Source organism: Salvelinus namaycush, chromosome 6 (assembly GCF_016432855.1).
Source record: "Salvelinus namaycush isolate Seneca chromosome 6, SaNama_1.0, whole genome shotgun sequence".
NCBI classification, from domain to species: domain Eukaryota; kingdom Metazoa; phylum Chordata; class Actinopteri; order Salmoniformes; family Salmonidae; genus Salvelinus; species Salvelinus namaycush.
In genome coordinates, this window is record NC_052312.1 from 48,314,783 (window position 1) to 48,338,229 (window position 23,447).

General features: G+C 43.6%; 1 protein-coding gene across 1 annotated transcript in view; it reads right to left on the reverse strand.

The window, feature by feature from the left end:
* LOC120050122 (semaphorin-3ab-like) overlaps nt 1-23,447 on the reverse strand; it is a 59,370-nt gene that overhangs the window by 29,701 nt on the left and 6,222 nt on the right. Inside the window, exons 2-3 of the mRNA XM_038996768.1 lie at nt 4,652-4,812; nt 884-946 (exon numbers count right to left, since the gene is read on the reverse strand). Of these exons, the coding sequence (XP_038852696.1) occupies nt 884-946; nt 4,652-4,812 (224 nt within the window). The remainder of the gene's footprint in view (nt 1-883; nt 947-4,651; nt 4,813-23,447) is intronic.

Genomic DNA, 23,447 nt, shown 5'->3' on the forward strand with positions numbered 1-23,447 from the left:
ACGTAGGTTGCTAATGGTAACACACTAACAGTATGTCAGACATGCTAGTTACGTAGGTTGCTAATGGTAACACACTAACAGCATGTCAGACATGCTAGTTACGTAGGTTGCTAATGGTAACACACTAACAGCATGTCAGACATGCTAGTTACGTAGGTTGCTAATGGTAACACACTAACAGCATGTCAGACATGCTAGTTACGTAGGTTGCTAATGGTAACACACTAACAGCATGTCAGACATGCTAGTTACGTAGGTTGCTAATGGTAACACACTAACAGCATGTCAGACATGCTAGTTACGTAGGTTGCTAATGGTAACACACTAACAGCATGTCAGACATGCTAGTTACGTAGGTTGCTAATGGTAACGCACTAACAGCATGTCAGACCTACTAGTTACGTAGGTTGCTAATGGTAACACACTAACAGTATGTCAGACATGCTAGTTACGTAGGTTGCTAATGGTAACACACTAACAGCATGTCAGACATGCTAGTTACGTAGGTTGCTAATGGTAACACACTAACAGCATGTCAGACATGCTAGTTACGTAGGTTGCTAATGGTAACACACTAACAGCATGTCAGACCTACTAGTTACGTAGGTTGCTAATGGTAACACACTAACAGTATGTCAGACATGCTAGTTACGTAGGTTGCTAATGGTAACACACTAACAGCATGTCAGACATGCTAGTTACGTAGGTTGCTAATGGTAACACACTAACAGCATGTCAGACATGCTAGTTACATTCCCCTGCATAAGCTGTGTGTAGATAAGTTAAAGTATAGCCTGCAGGTAACATACACCACATGTATCAATCTATTGTGTCAGGCTACATAAGAGTGATAAGTGGTTATAAGGTGACTCGCGGAACTTACCCCGAGGTCTTTCCCCGCCCACTTGCACTCGTCACGCTTTGAGGGCGTGGCTGGCCATGCGATCTATGGAAAGGAGGAGAGAGGGAGTGTTATAATACGGAACAGAGGAGAGGATGTGTCATTGAGAAAGATTATAAACAACAACATCATTGAGTTTTATCTCAATCTCTTCATTCGAAGATTCAACCATGGACACTCTTACTGACAGTTGTGGCTGCTTTGTGTGATGTATTGTTGTCTCTACCTTTTTGCCCTTTGTGCTGTTGTCTGTGCCCAATAATGTTTGTACCATGTTTTATTCTGCTACCGTGTTGTGTTGCTTCCATGTTGTTGTCATGTTGTGTTGCTACCATGCTGGGTTGTCATGTGTTGCTGCTTTGCTATGTTGTTGTCTTAGGTCTCTCTTTATGTGGTGTTGTGTTGTCTCTCTTGTTGTGATGTGTGTTTTGTCCTATATTTATATTGTATGTATTTTTTGTTTTTTTGTCATTGTAAATAAGAATTTGTTCTTAACTGACTTGCCTAGTTAAATAAAGGTTAAATAAAAAATGTATAAATACAATCATTTAAAAGTGAGGGAGTGGTATACTAAGGAACAGAGGAGAGAATGTGTCATACGAACAGAGAGAGTGAGTCATCATATAAAACCAGAGAGAGGGAGTGCACAATAATATTCTGGGGTCCATTCAGGGGGTAGTCTAACCAGGAATTTAACCCAGGTTCATGCAAATGATAGTCCAACACATTTGCCATTGCACCAAAGTGTCAGAACCTCTGGATGAGTATGCTAAGTGTTGCACGTAGCTTGCTACCTTGTTATGCTGAAGGGAAGTGAGTTTTGAACCATGAAGTAAGAGAGACAGATAGCTTTAAAGGGAGCACAGTGTAAGTCACTACCAGTTTAGACTGGCTCCTAGCTAGCAACATTAGGCCTAGTCTTATTCACTTACTGGGTCAAAATTAATTCCCCCCCAAATCTTTAGGTGGACCCAGGTTTAAAAACATTTGGGAACCCCCTGTATAAGCTTAGCTTTACACTCCTGAAAGTTAAATAACCAGAGCACTCCTGAGGCCCTTTGGAGGGTCATTTACGACGTTCAATTAAAGATGCTGGTCCTTATGGTTTTACCATCTGTCACATTCATGTGTGTGTGTCCCGCCAGTGTCCCCTGAATTATAAAAACAGATCGTGTGTGTGTCCCGCCAGTGTCCCCTGAATTATAAAAACAGATAGTGTGTGTGTCCCGCCAGTGTCCCCTGAATTATAAAAACAGATTGTGTGTGTCCCGCCAGTGTCCCCTGAATTATAAAAACAGATTGTGTGTGTATCTCACCAGTGTCCCCTGAATTATAAAAACAGATTGTGTGTGTATCTCACCAGTGTCCCCTGAATTATAAAAACAGATTGTGTGTGTATCTCAACAGTGTCCCCTGAATTATAAAAACAGATTGTGTGTGTATCTCACCAGTGTCCCCTGAATTATAAAAACAGATTGTGTGTGTCCCGCCAGTGTCCCCTGAATTATAAAAACAGATTGTGTGTGTATCTCACCAGTGTCCCCTGAATTATAAAAACAGATTGTGTGTGTCCCGCCAGTGTCCCCTGAATTATTAAAACAGATCGTGTGTGTATCCCGCCAGTGTCCCCTGAATTATAAAAACAGATTGTGTGTGTGTGTCCCGCCAGTGTCCCCTGAATTATAAAAACAGATTGTGTGTGTGTCCCGCCAGTGTCCCCTGAATTATAAAAACAGATCGTGTGTGTATCCCGCCAGTGTCCCCTGAATTATAAAAACAGATTGTGTGTGTATCCCGCCAGTGTCCCCTGAATTATAAAAACAGATTGTGTGTGTATCCCGCCAGTGTCCCCTGAATTATGAAAACAGATTGTGTGTGTATCTCACCAGTGTCCCCTGAATTATAAAAACAGATTGTGTGTGTATCCCGCCAGTGTCCCCTGAATTATAAAAACAGATTGTGTGTGTCCCGCCAGTGTCCCCTGAATTATTAAAACAGATTGTGTGCTGGGGCCGGACTCGTAATAAGAGCTGGAATAATCATCCACACGCATGAAGGTTGAGGAGTACAACAAGTCATAGAAGTGCAGGTACCAGAATGCAGGTAGGTGCTAGAACATGTGTAAACACCCACACATGGTATGCTCATGGCACTAGAAAAACACCACACATAGCAGGTTAGCAAACACACACACACACAACATGCGGGCACACACACACACACACACACACACACACACACACACACACACACACACACACACACACACACACACACACACACACACACACACACACACACACACACACACACACACACACACACACGCACACACACAAACACACCATATGCGGACACACACACACATCCTTCTAGCGTATCTCTCGTCAGGATCAGCTGAGCTGTTCTGTCAGAGCAAGGGGACCTGCAGTGCACATCTGGGTAATTGCATTAGATTTGCTAAATCACCACTTTTCCACTTATCTTTCTCTGCATTATCAAAGATCTGAATAGGGAAAACACATCCGCGCCAAGGGCCCAAAATAATTATGTAATTCTCTTATATTTAAATAGCCTCTGCAATGCATACAGTGTGTGTGTGTGTGTGTGTGTGTGTGTGTGTGTGTGTGTGTGTGTGTGTGTGTGTGTGTGTGTGTGTGTGTGTGTGTGTGTGTGTGTGTGTGTGTGTGTGTGTCTGTGTGTGTGTGTGTATTTCAGCGTCTAAGCGCCTTTGTAGTTTCTCCAGTGCCTCAGTGCTTCTTGTTCACATCAATCTCCACGTCTGTGATAGCTGTCAGAATCAGATAAAAAAGACTCTTAACTCTCCTATAACCTGTTCCAGGTGGACTGATGGAATTATAAACAGGCCTGTCTGGAAAAAGAGACAGAGAGATGGAGAGAAAGGGATGGAGGGAGGAAATCACAGTAATGGACTCCAGAGAGATGGAGAGAGGAGCAGGAGTGGGTCTCGAATAACAAAGGGCTGCTGCTCAATCAAAGATGGTTTTTCATTTGAACACACTATGTTCACTAGCCAATCAGCATCATAGTTCATCACAGCTCACTAGTCAATGAGCATGACCTCTGCACTCCGAGATCCAAACTTCCAATTAGGATAGGTTTGGATATAACGTGAACCTAAATCCTGATCATGCCGTATAGCAGATCTAGTCAAATGGAATCCGGCCTGCCAACTTGTTTAATTACATTTATTCAATTATATTCCTGTCCCCCAACCATCTGCACAGAGGAACATCATCCCAATGAAAACATGTTTATACATAGCTCTGCCATATACAGCTGAGTGCATTCTAATTACTCAATCATCCTCACTTCCTTTTGCTAATTATTCATACAGATCACCTCAGGAAAGTTCAGACAGCTTTCAGCTTTCAGTATTTATGGGAAATGCGGTCCAAGTCTTCTTCTCTCAGAGTTTGATTTGGCAGTGAGGTCCCTTCCATAGCTCCATAGATTTGCTATTATGTGTTTTCATTGGCAGTTACTAAATGGACGGCTTGCCTATACACTGGACCTCCTGTCTGAATCAATATCCACTCTTTAAAAGTGGGTTTATTTTATTTCATGTATATGTGCCTTTTACTGGAAAAATTGAGAATAAGCGGTCCATTGTATGTCTGCATTGATGCAAGACCCATAGAGCAAATGTTGGTTTTGTGTGGTCCGTGTGGTCATTGTGTTTTCTTCATAATGTTGAACTTGTGTGCGGTCAAAGAGTAGGACTCTTACCTGTTTGTGCTCTCTGTTGAGATTGACCAAGTCGAAGGAGAAGACGTGGTCCTCGGCACCCACCAACAGTCTTCCTCTCTCCTCGTCCAATAGGAAGGTGTTGTAGCCGGAGCTGTTGGTGAGGCCGTTGAAAGTGATGAGGTTACTGGATTCTACCATCTCTGAAACACACACAGACAGAGCATGGTGAGTCTAAAGCAGATAGACAGACGGATGGATGGAAGAGGAAGAAAGGTGGACAGATGGATGAATGGATGGGTGTGTAGACAGACAGACAAATTCCCTGCTTTTCCAGAAATCATGGTTGGAGGATTCCTGGATTTCCAGCTTATTCTCTCGTAATTCCAGACACCTCCCAACCAGGATTTCTGGGAAATACAGAGCGTTTTGGGAAAGGTACAGGAATTAAACAACCCTAGAATAGACAGACAAAAATATCTAAAGAGCTTCAATTTAGATACGCTGCATGTCGGTAGTCAATGTTACGGTTATAACCAACAGCAAATGAATTGTGGCACAACAGAGTATTGTATGACTGTGTTCCTGGTAAAGTGACACAGACAGATGAAGAATTTAAGTTCTGGGAGTTCAGATTTCTCAAGCTAGACACTTCTAAAAAGTTTCACCAAAACTGCCCTTTGAGATGGCACACAGATCTGGTCAGGCATGACGTCAGGCCTCTAAGGTGGACACTGCGTGACCCAATCTCAGCATGGCGCAAAAGCTGCCCAAGCATGTGATTGGCTGAATCTTTTCTAGGCATTCGGGGCAGGGCTGTGTGTGGTCAGTTAAGAAGTGTAGTACAGTGTGTGCAGAGGCACCTGCATAAACAGCAGGTGGAGGCAGGACAGTAAGTTCCTATAAACCTGTCAGGTCAACATCCCCCAACCTGAGACAAAACCTCTGAAAGTAGTAACAGCATGTTGAGACTGCTGAGATAAAGCCGAGCCAGCCTTCATTACACCAACTAAAATAACCAACTCAGAAGACAACAGTGTTGCTATGTTTTTGCCTCTGGTTCCTCAATACAAATCAGAATTGCTACTCAACCAAACAACCTGGTCGAAAAACGTTCCTAGAAAATCTAAAAGAATGATTAAGATAAGTGAGCATGATGATAACATAATTGATGCGTCTCTAACAGTTTTTCGGGGGTCGGATTCTGCCCTATTTCGTATCTGCTTCCATTCAGACTACACTCCTTGTATCAGACACACCTGGACATACTGTAGACATATGGCCTGTACAGAAATTACAGGTACATTAAAAACCCATGTCTCAGCACCATGCATCACGCTAGCTCTTCCATCACCGTCCCCACTGGCAGTCTGGACTGCCATCTCCTCTGAGCCCTGATTGACGGGCGGCTAGAATATCGCCCTAAATGGCACACTATTAACCCTACATAGTGCACTACTTTTGACCAGGGCTCTATGGGTCCTAGTCATAAGTAGTGTACTATGTCGGGAATAGGATGCCACTTGGAACCTTAACCCCAGAGAAGCCATCTGCGCCCACTCTCCCTGGGTATTGTGGGTAAGATCGTGGACATCTGTGTGTATAGAGAGAAGAAGGAGAAGAGAGGGGGTGGGGGGTGTCAGTGATCCTCTCGTCTGTGTCAACATCGCTCTGTATCAAGTGTTCCATGGTATTCCCAATGGGATGAGGAGGGGAAGAGAGCGGGATGAGGGGCGACTGTGGATCACCCAATAAAGCAGCTCACAGCTCATCTAGGTCGACTAGGGCTGCTTCAAGGCTGAATGGGAGGCTTTCAAGGTGTGTGTAGTAGTTGGTGTTACAGTACTGATATTGTGCTGTCTGTATCACCTTTATGGCAACCTGTCTGTCTATGTGTGTGTGTGTGTGTGTGTGTGTGTGTGTGTGTGTGTGTGTGTGTGTGTGTGTGTGTGTGTGTGTGTGTGTGTGTGTGTTGTTCATAGGTACGTCATTATACAGTACTTGTGTGCAATTCTGTGTGCACGCTGCTGCCTATGTATGCATGTCCATCAGTCATCTAACAGCTTCTCCAACAGTTAGAGCAGATGTAACCAGAGAAGAAATATCAAGTAGACAAACAGAGACTGGCTGACTGATCCAGAGTCTGGAGGCATCGTCAGTGGCTGGCCCGTCATCACCGGGCCAACAGCCTATCAGATAACCCTTTACTCCTAATCAACCAATCAGGTATGGCAGCCCCCGGACAGGAAACAAGTTATAGTGAGCACAAGGAAAAGTGCTTTACAGTGAAGGTCATGCTTGAAGAGGTGGACTTCTATTACATACAGTAAGTAAAGGGGAAAATGGAGAGAGTTGGTCAGAGAGGAAGGGAAGAGATGGAAGAAAATAAGTCACATATTGAACTGTGATGGTTTTTAAATGGAGATAACCTGAATAGAACTTCTGCTACAAAAACAAAAGGTGAGGAAGAGAGGGTGAAAGAGGAGAATGGAAGAGGGAGACTTATGAGAGACCACAGGAGGTCGGTGGCACCTTAATTGGGGAGGACAGGCTTCTGGTAATGACTGGAGCAGAATTAGTGGAATGATATCAAATACATCAAACACATGGTTCCCAGGTGTTTGATGCCATTCCATCTGCTCCGTTCCGGCCATTATTATGAGCCGTTCTCCCCTCAACAGCCTCCACTGTGAGAGACAGAGAACAGATAAAGAGAGCGAGACGGATATACCAAGACAATGGACAGAGACAAAAAATAGGAAGAGCAGACGAGATCTGCTCATCTCAAAACAGAACAGAAAGGTATGCAGCTATGCTCTCTGCCATTTTGGCCCTGGATCTGACACTTCCTGCCCCTTTAAAAGCCCTCTAAAAGTGAGCGACTGTTGAACCCTGGAGCCAGGAATTTGCACGCTCTCTCCATAATGGCAGCCGTGGAGATCCATCGCGAAAGGTTTCCCCCAGATGGGCCGGAGATTAAACACATGCCACATATTTCAACACGTCGTGTTCTCAGAGTAAGACAAGTTGGGATGGTAGGCTGAGCAAGGCTTTGTCGTAGCTGAGGATCGCCACGGCTGCGAGGCCGATGGAACTGGGGCGAGACACCTAAGAACCCAAGAGGTAAAGACGGACACGCTCGTTTGGAGACGTGTTCACACACAGCACACACAGAGCACAACGGCCTTGTGCAAGGGAGCAGATGTACAGTCACACACACACAGAGATATAAACACACACACGCACGCACGCACTCCTCTTCCCAGACTAAGTTGTAATCCAATCAGTGTTTCTGCAATGGCAGCATTAACCAGTGGAACACTGAGCCCACTCAGCAGTTTCTACCACACACACACACACACACTCTGCCCAACACCGCCACACTCCCACCTCTCTCAAACACACACACACACACACACACACACACACACACACACACACACACACACACACACACACACACACACACACACACACTGCCCCACACCACCACACTCCCACCTCTCTCAAACACACACACACACACACACACACACACACACACACACACACACACACACACACACACACACACACACACACACACACACACACACACACACACACACACACACACACACACACCACATACAGGCACACACACACTCCTTATAACGTCTTTCACTCAGACACGTGCGTACACATATCCTTTCTCTGCTGCCCATCTCACACACTCACTTATACAAACCTCCTTCTCTTCAAACACATCCTCTGTTCCCCTGCTCTCCCTCACACACAGAAGACAGGTAGGTGTGGCTGAATCTGGACCACAGACCTGTCTGTCTGTCTGTCTGTCTGTCTGTATACCTGTGCCTGCTCAGGCACACACCTCTCCATGTGTTCAAGCACTCTTTCTCCGCGTGGGCATGTGTTCGCATTAAGTACGTCCTCGAAACCGATAAACACTCCTGATTCATTCAAATAAATGATTCGCTCCCTATCGTACGCCATTATGGGAAATAACCTGGCTCTTGTTTTATTTTAAAAGCCTCTGGGGGAAAAAACTATCCAAATTGAAATCACAAGTGTGATTGTCAGGAGGAGTGCCCTTCATCTTTCCATTCTCTAAACAGAGAGGCCTTTCAGTCGCCTACACCCTCTACACTCAGCACAATGGCAGAATAACCAAACATGAAAAGCGGCGAGACATTCAATTATGTTTATATATGTTTATCTGAATGACTCGAGCATAAAAGTAAGGCCCAACAGGAAAAAAGCACTTCACAATAAACTTATGCAACACTAGGCTATAGGAATAATAGCAGTGTTTATTGGGGAGTGTTGGTAGTGGGAGAGAGGTATTCTGGGGAACAGAAGTAGAGACTACCTGTGTTTGAAATCGCCTCATTTCCTCTTTCACCATTTAATTTCCTGTCTCTCTGCCAGATCTGTTGTTGGCACTAGTTACCACAGCCACAAAGTCAGAAGGCCCGCCTACTTGACCAATCAGATGAGGGAGTGTGATGACCTGTATACTGGCGGTTCATGGGAAATGATCGATCAGATGAGGAATTGTGATGATGCGTATGCCGACCGGCTTGCAGTGGCAGACAAGATACATGCTTTTACCTTGTGATCCATCAATGATTTGGTTTTTATTAGCTACAATAATAAAACCAACCGTTCTAAATGCAAATGGTAATCAGATGTCCTATTCAAACTATCATTATGTTTGCACTTACTCACAGTTACTTGTCTTAACCCCAAATAGGTTTACTCCAATATCTGCATTGTTTTTAAAATGGCATGTAGACAAACAAATTGACACATCTTGATTTTCAATTTTCAATTTCAAGTAATCCGCAAGTAAAAAGTGTAGTTTCACAGAAAGGTTCACAGAAGTTTCTTTATTTTTAAATTGGCTGATTTAAGATGGAAAACTTCAGCCCTGTTACATTTATTAATTCAAAGTTGCAATATGTAGAAATCACTCCATTTCCTTGTTGCAAAATGTCTAATAGTTTGCCTAATTTCAGCTTGTAACTAAACAAGCAAGTATAGTGTAGAGAATCATTGTACCATCTAAACCGCTGTGAAATATATTTTCAATAACCCAAAAATTTGTATTTTCCACTGTTTGCAGCTGGTGTACAAAACCAAAAGTATAAGATGCAAAAATGAAACTTAAGAACGGGAAGCATAGAAATAGGGACTTGCTTTCAAGAGAATGACAGATCTACAACTCACATTTCTATGTGAACTTGGTCGGGTTGCCCAAAAACGTACATACTGCAACTTTAACTTTAACTTAACATTGCAGTCCACCTTTTCGTCATTTCCTACCAGTTTCCGTCTCTGTACAAAGACATGGTCTTCAGGCTATGGAAGATAGCAAAACATGTCATAATAATAATTGATTGGACTTACAGTACATGGCACTTTTCTAGACACCCAAAGCTCTTTATACTGTAAGGGGAAACTCTCCACCCTAACCCCACTTACATAGTATATTTCTATTTCTTTTATTGGCCACCCCTCTCTTCGAAGGACAAAAGTAACTTTGTTTTACATTTTAGTTTTTTTATCAGATATTTTGTTACATATTTTGTACATTATTCATACAATTTACATACATGGTGCTTTTATAGACAGTATTAAATGATAGGAATACAGTTTGATATACACATTACACATCAAATGGTATGACAGACTCTTGCAATGAGTACCATGGGATCTTTAGCGAGCACAGAGTCAGGACACCCGTTTCAGGTCCCATCTTCCATTTTATTGAGGAACATTACATTGTTAGTTATTAAACTTCAAAATGATTCAAATGAAAGGAATGTTGTAAAAGTGTATAGAGTAAATTACAGTGATCCGTTTTTGGACTTCTTGTTCATTTCAGAAGCATATTTCTCTTGGGCGTTTGTTTGTCTGTCTTTCTGCTGGTGGCATCCATACGTCTTTGTGCCCACAACCTGAAATGGAAAACCATTGAATGGGAGACTTTTACTCTCCCAAATGAGTAGTTTTCTTTCCTGCCAAAGGCTGAGCATCTGTTGAAGGTCAATAACATGATGTATTACTATTAGAATGAAAGGCAGCTCTATCAAACACAATAACTCTGTGCTTGGAATGGAATCCCTTATGTTAGCTAGCTAGCTTATTTTAGATGAGTAGCAACAGTTAGCTACTAGTTTCTCAATGTTATAGAATTTTAGTGACGTTGCCAATTCTTGTTCCCGAATGTATTTAGTTATTTGATCCTCAAACTTGAACTCGATACGCCATTTTGAAAATGAGGTGTTTCCCGTGAAACTTAATGCGCGTCATCACATTCCCTCATCTGATTAGTCAGGTAGGCGGGCCTTTTGAGACGGCATACGTGTCATCATACTCACTCATCTGATTAGTTGAGTAAGTGGGCTTTCTGACATTGTGGCTGTGGTAACTAGTGACGTCCCAGATCTGTTGGCATAGCTTCCTGTTTCCTGGATTGGGTTGACAGGAGGGGTGTATGTCGATGTGTGTGTGTGGTCTTGTTCTTCTATCCTCGTGGGGACCTGAAATCCCCAGAAGTCCCCACAAGGATAGTAAAACAAGGAAAATTCTCCCTTGTTTCCCCATGGGGAAAATGGCTATTTTAAGCTTAGGGGTTAGGTTTAGGGTTACAATTAGGGTTAGGGGTTAGATTTAGGCGTTAGGGTTAGGTTTAGGGGTTAAAGTTTGGGTTAAGTTTAAGGTTAGGGGTTAGGGAAAATAGGATTTTGATTTAGGTCCCCACGAGGATAGAAAAACTAGTGTGTGTGTGTGTGTGTGTGTGTGTGAGAATGGGGTGTGGTTGTGTGTGTGTGTGTGTGTGTGTGTGTGTGTTTGTGTTTGTGGGAGCTTTGTGTGTGTGTGTGTGTGTGTGTGTGTGTGTGTGTGTGTGTGTGTGTGTGTGTGTGTGTGTGTGTGTGTGTGTGTGTGTGTGTGTGTGTGTGTGTGTGTGTGTGTGTGTTTGTGTTTGTGGGAGCTTTGTGTGTGTGTGTGTGTGTTTGTGGGAGCTTTGTGTGTGTGTGTGTGTGTGTGGGAGGTTGGGGTGTGAACATGTGTGTGTGCATGTCTGTGTGTGTTGCGTGCGGAGAGTGTGTGGAGAGAGAGGAAGAGATTGAAGATAGATCTGAACAGATCTTGCAGATGATTTGGGAGCTACCTGTTTATCTTTCAAAGAACAATAGCAGACTTTTGAAAAGGAAAACGCCCTTCTCCCACCCAACACCAACAGTCTGGTTTGGCATCCATCTCTCTGTCTCTCTCTTTCTCTCACTCCATTCTCGGTGTGTGGTGCGGTGTGGTTTTTTCTGCGCTCTCACGCCAACCTCCGCTGCAGAGCAAGCACAGGTGGTGGACGCATTTCGATGGAAAGGTGGGGGAGGCTTTGAGCAACATTTTTTTTGAATGTTATCTTAATTAAGCCCTGGGATAGCCAAAAGCCTTGATGCTTGGCTTCTCCTCTCCTTCCTCCTTTTTCTGCACTTCTTCTCCCTCTTTCGCAGCTGCTGGTGTGTGTGGCAGGTTGCCGCAGTAACGGTTACTATAACAGAAACGTCCAAAACCGATGGATTAATCCGAAACGACGATTGACAGGCATTGAAAACGGCTGCGAGTGTAAACAGGAACTTGAAATACAGGTGTCTCGCCCTTAGTGACACTGACACACCATTTAAACACAGGAACTATTCATGTCTAAACCCAAGGACTCTGTTGCGGGTTTAGACACTTCAAAGAGTTCCATTGGACAGAACATGTGGATGAATGTTTCATTCAGTTGGTTCTCCATTTCATGGACCTGGTTGGATTCTGAGGTTGGATTCTACTGCACTTATGCCTGTTTTGACACACTTTTTCTTTAAAACAGAACCAATCATTATAGCCTTGATTTCTCCACAGTGGTAGCTATTCCTGAGAGAGTAACCATCCTTTATGATTTCTCCACAGTGGTAGCTATTCCTTAGAGAGTAACCATCCTTTATGATTTCTCCATAGTGGTAGCTATTCCTGAGAGAGTAACCATCCTTTATGATTTCTCCACAGTGGTAGCTATTCCTTAGAGAGTAACCATCCTTTATGATTTCTCCATAGTGGTAGCTATTCCTTAGAGAGTAACCATCCTTTATGATTTCTCCACAGTGGTAGCTATTCCTTAGAGAGTAACCATCCTTTATGATTTCTCCATAGTGGTAGCTATTCCTTAGAGAGTAACCATCCTTTATGATTTCTCCACAGTGGTAGCTATTCCTGAGAGAGTAACCATCCTTTATGATTTCTCCACAGTGGTAGCTATTCCTGAGAGAGTAACCATCCTTTATGATTTCTCCACAGTGGTAGCTATTTCTTAGAGAGTAACCATCCTTTATGATTTCTCCATAGTGGTAGCTATTCCTTAGAGAGTAACCATCCTTTATGATTTCTCCATAGTGGTAGCTATTCCTGAGAGAGTAACCATCCTTTATGATTTCTATACAGTGGTAGCTATTCCTTAGAGAGTAACCATACTTTATGATTTCTCCATAGTGGTAGCTATTTCTTAGAGAGTAACCATCCTTTATGATTTCTCCACAGTGGTAGCTATTCCTTAGAGAGTAACCATCCTTTATGATTTCTCCATAGTGGTAGCTATTTCTTAGAGAGTTAGCATCCTTTATGATTTCTCCATAGTGGTAGCTATTCCTGAGAGAGTAACCATCCTTTATGATTTCTCCATAGTGGTAGCTATTCCTTAGAGAGTAACCATCCTTTGTGATGCACATAAAGTGAATGTTCACTCCATGTCTGTTGCAACCTCTCCTACAGTAGCTACAAACAGTAAGTTCATCGGTATCTACAGTTGAAGTCGGAAGTTTACATACACTTAGGTTGGAGTCATTAAAACTAGTTTTTCAACCACTCCACAAATTTCTTGTTAACAAACTATAGTTTTGGCAAGTTGGTAAAGATAAGGACTTTGTGCATGACACAAGTCATTTTTCAAACAATTGTTTACAGGCAGATTTCACTTATAATTCACCGTATCACAATTCTAGTGGGTCAGAAGTTTACATACACTAAGTTGACTGTGCCTTTAACAGTTTGGAAAATTCCAGAAAATTATGTCATGGCTTTAGAAGCTTCTGATAGGCTAATTGACATCATTTGAGTCAATTGGAGGTTTACCTGTGGATGTATTTCAAGGCCTACCTTCAAACTCAGTGCCTCTTTGCTTGACATCATGGGAAAATCAAAAGAATTCAGCCAAGACCTCAGAAAACAAATTGTAGACCTCCACAAGTCTAGTTCATCCTTGGGAGCAATTTCCAAATGCTTGAAGGTACCACGTTCATCTGTACAAACAATAGTATGCAAGTATAACTTTTACCGAACCTCAACCCCGGATCCGGGATCACCCCCCACCCCCCCCCCCACACTGATTAGCATCGCTAGCATAGCGTCACAATTAAATAGTAGCATCTAAATATCATTAAATCACAAGTCCAAGACACCAAATGAAAGATACAGATCTTGTGAATAAAGCCACCATTTCAGATTTTTAAAATGTTTTACAGGGAAGACAAAATATGTAAATCTATTAGCTAACCCCGTTAGCAAAAGACACCACTTTTCTAACTCCATCAGTTTCTTACTCCATCAGGTGCTATCACCAATTCGGCCAAATAAAGATATTGATAGCCACTAACCAAGAAAAAACCTCATCAGATGACAGTCTGATAACATATTTATTGTATAGGATAGGTTTTGTTAGAAAAATGTGCATATTTCAGGTAGAAATCATAGTTTACAATTGCACCCACCATCACAACTCGACTAGAATAAATACAGAGAGCAACGTGTATTACCTAATTACTAATCATAAAACATTTCTTAAAAATACACAGCTCACAGCAATGGAAAGACACAGATCTTGTGAATTCAGACAATATTTCAGATTTTCTAAGTGTTTTACAGCGAAAACACAATAAATCGTTATATTAGCATACCACATATGCAAACGTTACCCGAGCATTGATTCAAGCCAAAGAGAGCGATATCGTTATCATCGCCAAAATATATAAATTTTTTCACTAACCTTCTCAGAATTCTTCCGATGACACTCCTGTAACATCATATTACAACATACATATAGAGTTTGTTCGAAAATGTGCATATTTAGCCACAAAAAACCGTGGTTATACAATGACAATACTAGCAAAACTAGCCTGAAAATGTCGGGCGCCATCTTTCACAGTGATCTTGTCTCATGGATAACTATTCATAAACTTGACTAAAAAAATATAAGTTGGACAGCTATCGAAAGACAAATTAGTTCTTAATGCAATCGCTGAATTACATTTCTAAAATTATCCTTACTGTGCAATACAGGGTTCGCCAAGCGAAGCTATACCAAACAAAATGGCGGAATATGCGTTTAACATTTTTCGACAGAACAACGATTTATCATCTTAAATATTTCTTACTATGAGGTGATCTTCCATCAGAATCTTGGGCAATGTATCCTTTCTTGGGTCTAATCTTCTTTTGGTCGAAAGATGTCCTCTTGTCCGTCGAAATGCCCACTAACGTTCGACCGGGACCCCGAAACGTGCCCGGCGCTTCAAAGTGCATCACATAGAAATGCCTCAAAATCGCACTAAACGGATATAAATTGCTATAAAACGGTTTAAATTAACTACCTTATGATGTTTTTAACACCTATAACGAGTAAAAACATGACCGGCCATATATTACTGGCTAAACAACAGCTTGGAAAGAAGCAGGTCCGACGTCCATCGTGCGTCAGGCGCAGGGAGCAAAAGAACGGTACATCCGGTCTTTGGTGTTTTATACAGGCCCTGATTGCGCAATCGACTCCATTCAAATTGTCACCACTTACTGACATCTAGAGGAAGGCGTGGGCAGTGTTTGTATCCTCATAGGATTTACAGGGACTTTAAAACTGACCTGGGACCAGAGGCCAACATTTCTGAAATCTCACTCCCTATCAGGAAAAGTGCTGTAGAATGAGTTCTGTTCCACTCAGAGACATAATTCAAACGGCTATAGAAACTAGAGAGTGTTTTCTATCCAATAATAACAATAATATGCATATTGTACGAGCAAGAATTGAGTACTAGGCAGTTTAATCTGGAGAGCAAATTATGCTAATGCGAAACAGCACCCCCTATAGTGGCAAGAAGATAAACACCATGTGTCACGATCGTCTTTAGGTGAATGAGTGGACCAAGGCACAGCGTGATACGAATACATCTTCCTTTTTATTTACGAAGATGAACACGAAACGAAACACTTTTACAAACTAACAAAAAACGACCGTGAAGCTACAAAACGAAAGTGCAGACACAAGCTACTAACGTTTAGACATAGACAATTACCCACAACCTGTCTAATGCCTATGGCTGCCTTAAATATGGCTCCCAATCAGAGACAACGATAGACAGCTGTCTCTGATTGAGAACCACTCAGGCAACCATAGACATACCTAGACACCTACACTGAACACAACCCCATAAACTCTACCAAAACCCCCTAGACACTACAAACACCCTCGACTAGACAAAAACACACAAACATCCCCCCATGTCACACCCTGACCTAACTAAAATAATAAAGAAAACAAAGATAACTAAGGCCAGGGCGTGACACCATGGGACCACACAGCCATCATACCGCTCAGGAAGGAGACGCGTTCTGTCTCCTAGGGATGAACGTACTTTGGTGCGAAAAGTGCAAATTAATCCCAGAACAACAGAAAAGGACCTTGTGAAGATGCTGGAGGAAACAGGTATAAAAGTATCTATATCCACAGAAAAACCAGTCCTATATTGACGTAACCTGAAAGGCCGCTCAGCAAGGAAGAAGCCACTGCTCCAAAACCGCCATACAAAAGCCAGACTACGGTTTGCAACTGCACATGGGAACAAAGATCGTACTTTTTGGAGAAATGTCCTCTGGTCTGATGAAACAAAAATAGAACTGTTTGGCCATAATGACCATTGTTATGTTTGGAGGAAAAAGGGGGAAGCTTGCAAGCCGAAGAACACCATCCCAACCGTGAAGCACGGGGGTGGCAGCATCATGTTGTGGGGGTGCTTTGCTGCTGGAGGGACTGGTGCACTTCACAAAATAGATGGCATCATGAGGTAGGAAAATTATGTGGATATATTGAAGCAACATCTCAAGACACCAGTAAGGAAGTTAAAGCTTGGTCACAAATGGGTCTTCCAAATGGACAATGACCCCAAGCACACTTCAAAAGTTGTGGCAAAATGGACAACTAAGTCAAGGTATTGGAGTGGCAATGACAAAGCCCTGACCTCATCCTATAGAAAATTTGTGGTCAGAACTGAAAAAGCGTGTGCAAGCAAGGAGGCCTACAAACCTGACTCTGTAACACCAGCTCTGTCACGAGGAATGGGCCAAAAATAACCAAACTTAGGGCGGGAAGCTTGTGGAAGGCTACCAAAAACGTTTGACCCAAGTTAAACAATTTAAAGGCAATCCTACTAAATATTAATTGAGTGTATGTAAACTTCTGACCCACTGGGAATGTGATGATAGAAATAAAAGCTGAAATAAATCATTCTCTCTACTATTATTCTGACATTTCACATTCTTAAAATAAAGTGGTGATCCTAACTGGCCTAAGACAGGGAATTTTTAATAGGATGAAGTGTCAGGAATTGTGAAAAACTGAGTTTAAATGTATTTGGCTAAGGTGCATGTAAACTTCCGACTTCATCTGTATCTACAACTCATGCTTTACTTTCTAACACGATGTGCGTAGGTCAACTCAACCCACTATAGGATATGAATCAGCCACCCTAACAAGACATCCCCAACCACAAACTCTTTCTATGACTGGGCTAAGAATGGATAGAATTTCAGCTTACAGTGATACTCATCTTTCTTGGGCAAAATAATATATTTCTGAGTAACCACATGACATTTCTGTCTTTCTTTGAGCTGCAGTGGGAGAGAAAGAGGGAGCAAGAGAGAGGGAGAGAAGAGAGTGAGAGAGGAGAGAGAGAGAGAGGAGGGAGGGAGAAGATGAGAAAGGAAGAGAAAGACAAAGAAAGAAAGAGGGAGGGATAGAAAGAGAGTTAGAGAGAGATAGAGAGAGAGAGGAGGGAGGGAGAAGATGAGAAAGGAAGAGAAAGACAAAGAAAGAAGGAGGGAGGGATAGAAAGAGAGAGAGAGAGAAATAGAGTGAGAGAAATAGAGAGAAATATAGAGAGAGAAATAGAGAGAAATATAGAGAGAGAGAAACAGAGAGGGGGAGAGGGACCGTATGTGGAACCATTTAATTAGTTGGATTCTCCGCCTGACACTAGGAGTAGACCACAGAGAGTTGTTTAACCAGCCCATGACAACAGAAACGGTTCAACCCTATAAACCCCCCGTGACTGCAGAAACGGTTCAACCCTATAAACCCCCCGTGACTGCAGAAATGGTTCAACCCTATAAACCCCCCGTGACTGCAGAAACGGTTCAACCCTATAAACCCCCCGTGACTGCAGAAACGGTTCAACCCTATAAACCCCCCGTGACTGCAGAAACGGTTCAACCCTAAACCCCCCGTGACTGCAGAAACGGTTCAACCCTATAAACCCCCCGTGACTGCAGAAACGGTTCAACCCTATAAACCCCCCGTGACTGCAGAAACGGTTCAACCCTATAAACCCCCCGTGACTGCAGAAACGGTTCAACCCTATAAACCCCCCGTGACTGCAGAAACGGTTCAACCCTATAAACCCCCCGTGACTGCAGAAACGGTTCAACCCTAAACCCCCCGTGACGGCAGAAACGGTTCAACCCTATAAACCCCCCGTGACTGCAGAAACGGTTCAACCCTATAAACCCCCCGTGACTGCAGAAACGGTTCAACCCTAAACCCCCCGTGACTGCAGAAACGGTTCAACCCTAAACCCCCCGTGACTGCAGAAACGGTTCAACCCTATAAACCCCCCGTGACTGCAGAAACGGTTCAACCCTATAAACCCCCCGTGACTGCAGAAACGGTTCAATCCTATAAACCCCCCGTGACTGCAGAAACGGTTCAACCCTATAAACCCCCCGTGACTGCAGAAACGGTTCAACCCTTAAACCCCCCCGTGACTGCAGAAACGGTTCAACCCTAAACCCCCCGTGGCTGCAGAAACGGTTCAACCCTATAAACCCCCCGTGACTGCAGAAACGGTTCAACCCTATAAACCCCCCGTGACTGCAGAAACGGTTCAACCCTATAAACCCCCCGTGACTGCAGAAACGGTTCAATCCTATAAACCCCCCGTGACTGCAGAAACGGTTCAACCCTATAAACCCCCCGTGACTGCAGAAACGGTTCAACCCTATAAACCCCCCGTGACTGCAGAAACGGTTCAACCCTATAAACCCCCCGTGACTGCAGAAACGGTTCAACCCTATAAACCCCCCGTGACTGCAGAAACGGTTCAACCCTATAAACCCCCCGTGACTGCAGAAACGGTTCAACCCTATAAACCCCCCGTGACTGCAGAAACGGTTCAACCCTATAAACCCCCCGTGACTGCAGAAACGGTTCAACCCTAAACCCCCCGTGACTGCAGAAACGGTTCAACCCTAAACCCCCCGTGACTGCAGAAACGGTTCAACCCTATAAACCCCCCGTGACTGCAGAAACGGTTCAACCCTATAAACCCCCCGTGACTGCAGAAACGGTTCAATCCTATAAACCCCCCGTGACTGCAGAAACGGTTCAACCCTATAAACCCCCCGTGACTGCAGAAACGGTTCAACCCTTAAACCCCCCCGTGACTGCAGAAACGGTTCAACCCTAAACCCCCCGTGACTGCAGAAACGGTTCAACCCTATAAACCCCCCGTGACTGCAGAAACGGTTCAACCCTATAAACCCCCCGTGACAACAGAAACGGTTCAACCCTAAACCCCCCGTGACTGCAGAAACGGTTCAACCCTAAACCCCCTGTGACTGCAGAAACGTTCAACCCTTAAACCCCCCCGTGACTGCAGAAACGGTTCAACCCTAAACCCCCAGTGACTGCAGAATGCCCACTCATGCAGGACTAAATGATCCTGTTACCCCAGGCGGGTCATTGTTGTCCCTGTTCTCAATTATGATGAAATCATGCACACGCACGCACGCACGCACGCACGCACGCACGCACGCACGCACGCACGCACGCACGCACACAGGCACACACAGGCACACACAGGCACACACACAGGCACTAAGCTTTGCTTAGGGGAAAGATTGGTGGATCATTAGACCCACTGATGGATTGGGTTTTGAAAGGCGGTGGTTGGTGAGGTCGTGTCTGTTGCCCTCCACTGTTAGTATGGTATGTCTTTAGTCAAGCATAATGTTCAACATTACTAAGGCTTACCAAAGAGTTTGAGATTACACCAAGAGACTCACGCTCACACAATTAACATATACACAAAAGGTGACACAAACACATAGAAAGACTGACAGAGACAGAGGGACAGACTGACAGAGAGACAGACTGACAGAGACAGAGGGACAGACTGACAGAGGGACAGACTGACAGAGGGACAGACAGACAGAGAGACAGACTGACAGATAGACAGACTGTCATACTGACAGAGAGACAGACTGACAGACTGACAGAGAGACAGACTGACAGAGATACAAACTGACAGACTGACAGAATGCCAGACTGACAGACTGACAGAATGCCAGAGAGACAGACTGACAGAGACACAGACTGACAGACTGACAGAGAGACAGACTGACAGTGACAGACTGACAGAGACACAGACTGACAGTGACACAGACTGACAGAGACACAGACTGACAGACTGACAGAGAGACAGACTGACAGACTGACAGAGAGACAGAGAGACAGACTGACAGAGAGACAGACTGACAGAGAGACAGTCGGATACACACACACCCATGCACACACACAGACAGACAAACAGAGACTTTTACACATGCACCACACATGCACACCATAGAGACGTTAGCCTGGGTGAAACATGACCCTGGAGTGGTGCTCCTTGTGGCTGACTGACGAGCCTTAGCAGCTGGGTCTGATCCACACACACTGCTGCAATGCAATGTCCACTCAGTAACCAAACCCTCTATACATAAAACACAGGAGTCATCCCTGTCACACACTGGACCCAATGTCCTCACCGTAACCATAGTCAAAATTGCAAGTATACATCCATTCTATAAGGATAAACTTCCGCCATACCTTACTTAATTGTTAACTTATAGACGTACGAGATACCAGAGCCGGTCTCAGGGATGGCTAACTCTTTCGATCTCCACTGAGTTGGGTATATCTGCCTTACATGTGGAATGATCTCCAATGCACTTTCATATTGGAGGAATAGGTGCCTCTGTTTAGGACACGGCTGTTAGGGGACCTTTTTACTGAAGAATGTGTGTCTTTTATGACTGTGTTTTGCTTTTCATGTATTGTTGTGTAAAATAATGAGTATTTTAATTTGTATATTTTATGTTGATGTGTATTGCTGTGTATAATAATGTGTATTTTAATGTGTATATTGTATTCTGATGTGTATGGTTGTGTATAATAATGTGTATTTTAATGTGTATATTGTATTCTGATGTGTATGGTTGTGTATAATAATGTGTATTTTAATGTGTATTTTGATGTGATTTGTTGTGTATAATAATGTGTATTTTAATGTGTATATTGTATTTTGATGTGATTTGTTGTGCTAGACTGGTACGTCTTCAAAAGAGACCTTGGTCTCAGCATTGACTTCCTGTAAAAAGAAAGGTTAAAAACATAAAAACTCTCCAAACTCAGACATCTTCTGTGTAGTTGACAATGAAAGTTCTACATGGAATTTGCTTTGGGGATTGCATGCTTTGCCTAGGCTAAATAAACATATTGGGAGATGCACTGAACTTGACCGAAACTCATCAACACCAAACCACAGCTTGTGAATGTCAACGTAACTCTAAAGAGCACACATTTCTCAACACGAATATGAAAACGTCCCATTCCAAATAAGGAACAGAAATAAAGTGGAAAAGTGCCTAAAACACAAGCCACACATTGTGTCTGTGACATACAAGTATGTTAACCCTTGCAAGGCTGGCGGCACAGACGTGTGCAGACCAGCAGGCTGGAGTGTTTATGGACATATTCAATCTCTCCCAGTCAGTTTTCCCCACTTGCTTTAACCCTAACGTTGACAACAAACCCTGCGCTCAAATCCCCGTAAAATCCGTCAGTTTAAGCTAGAGATACACTTCCACATCTGCAGTGAAAGCTGACAGAGTGTTTGTCAGACCATGAGACATCCCGAAAATCCGTCTTCTCACAAAATGGTCTGTAGCATCTGTAAAGTATTCAAGGTTTAAAAAGGCTTCTAAAGTTATATTTTTTTTATCAACCCCCTACAAAAATGTCCATTAATTATAATCGACATAATATTTTCCATTTCCTGTTGTATTAAAATACAACATCTGCAGCTCCGTCACAAATGTTCAAGCAACACTATAAAACATGCAAGGGTATTACACAGATCATTAAATGCTTTGATTAATGACTGTTTGTTCTCCAAAGCCATCATGTCATTGTGCAACCCTGTGTGTTATACACAAGCTGACTCATTCTGCAGTATACAAACTGGCCCACAGTAATGGGAGTTGCCCAGTGTTGGGTCTGCTCAGAGTACTGACATTATTCTGCCTGGGATGGAATGGTTTGGGATGGGGGGGCATGCTGCTCTTTCCTGATAACTAGGCTGACTGGGAGAGAAAGTCAACTGGAGGAGCCTGGCTGAAAACTGTACTTAGGGGCTGCGGTATTGTGAGCTGCCTGAGAGCGACTGAACTGAGGGAGGAGGAGAGGAAGGAGAGACGGAGGAGAAGGCAGACGTCTCTGGGGTCGGTCGGCGCGTTGGGAGCACACCTTATAATTATCCACATCCGCTCTGTCAGAGGAGGCCCACAGAATGGACAGATCCACCAGAAAGAGAGAGAGAGAGAGAGAGAGGTCTCTGTGGAACTCGACGGGGGTTATTATGGGTTAGCTCTACTCCAGACTGCGTTGAGTTGGAGTGCGGTTCCGTACCGAGAGAGTGTCTATTTTGAATGGTTCCGAGTGAATTCCGATGGCGGGCTAGTCTCTTCCCTCTATTACAGTTCCACCCATCCGAAACAGGTCACTGTGGGACGACCGGGGTCTTCATTAAGAGGTTAAAGGTCCCAGTAATTAGAGTAAATATCAGGTTGTTTAACAAGCCTTTTAATATTCCCCCAAGCTCCGCGAGAGATGTGTGTCTTTTTTACAATCACAATCGTTTTATGAGTCCCATCTCTCATGCTGCTATGGTTCATCTCTCGTTCACTGTCTTGGTCTGTGTCTTGCATTCTCTCTCTCTCTCTCTCTCTCTCTCTCTCTCTCTCTCTCTCTCTCTCTCTCTCTCTCTCTCTCTCTCTCTCTCTCTCTCTCTCTCTCTCTCTCTCTCTCTCTCTCTCTCTCTCTCTCTCTCTCTCTCTCTCTCTCTCTCTCTCTCTCTCTCTCTCTCTCTCTCTCTCTCTCTCTCTCTCTCTCTCTCTCTCTCTCTCTCTCTCTCTCTCTCTCTCATGTGTGCTCCCTGTTCACCCACGGCCATCTGGCTTTGCACGACACCAACTCCATCATCTAGTTTGCTGACGACACCACGGTTGTAGGCCTGATAACCAACAACGATGAGTCAGCCTATAGGGAGAAGGTAAGTGAAGTGGCATTGTGGTGCCAGGACAACAACCTCTCCCTCAACATCAGTAAAACAAAGGAGTTGATTGTTGACTTCAGGAAGCACAGGAGGGAACA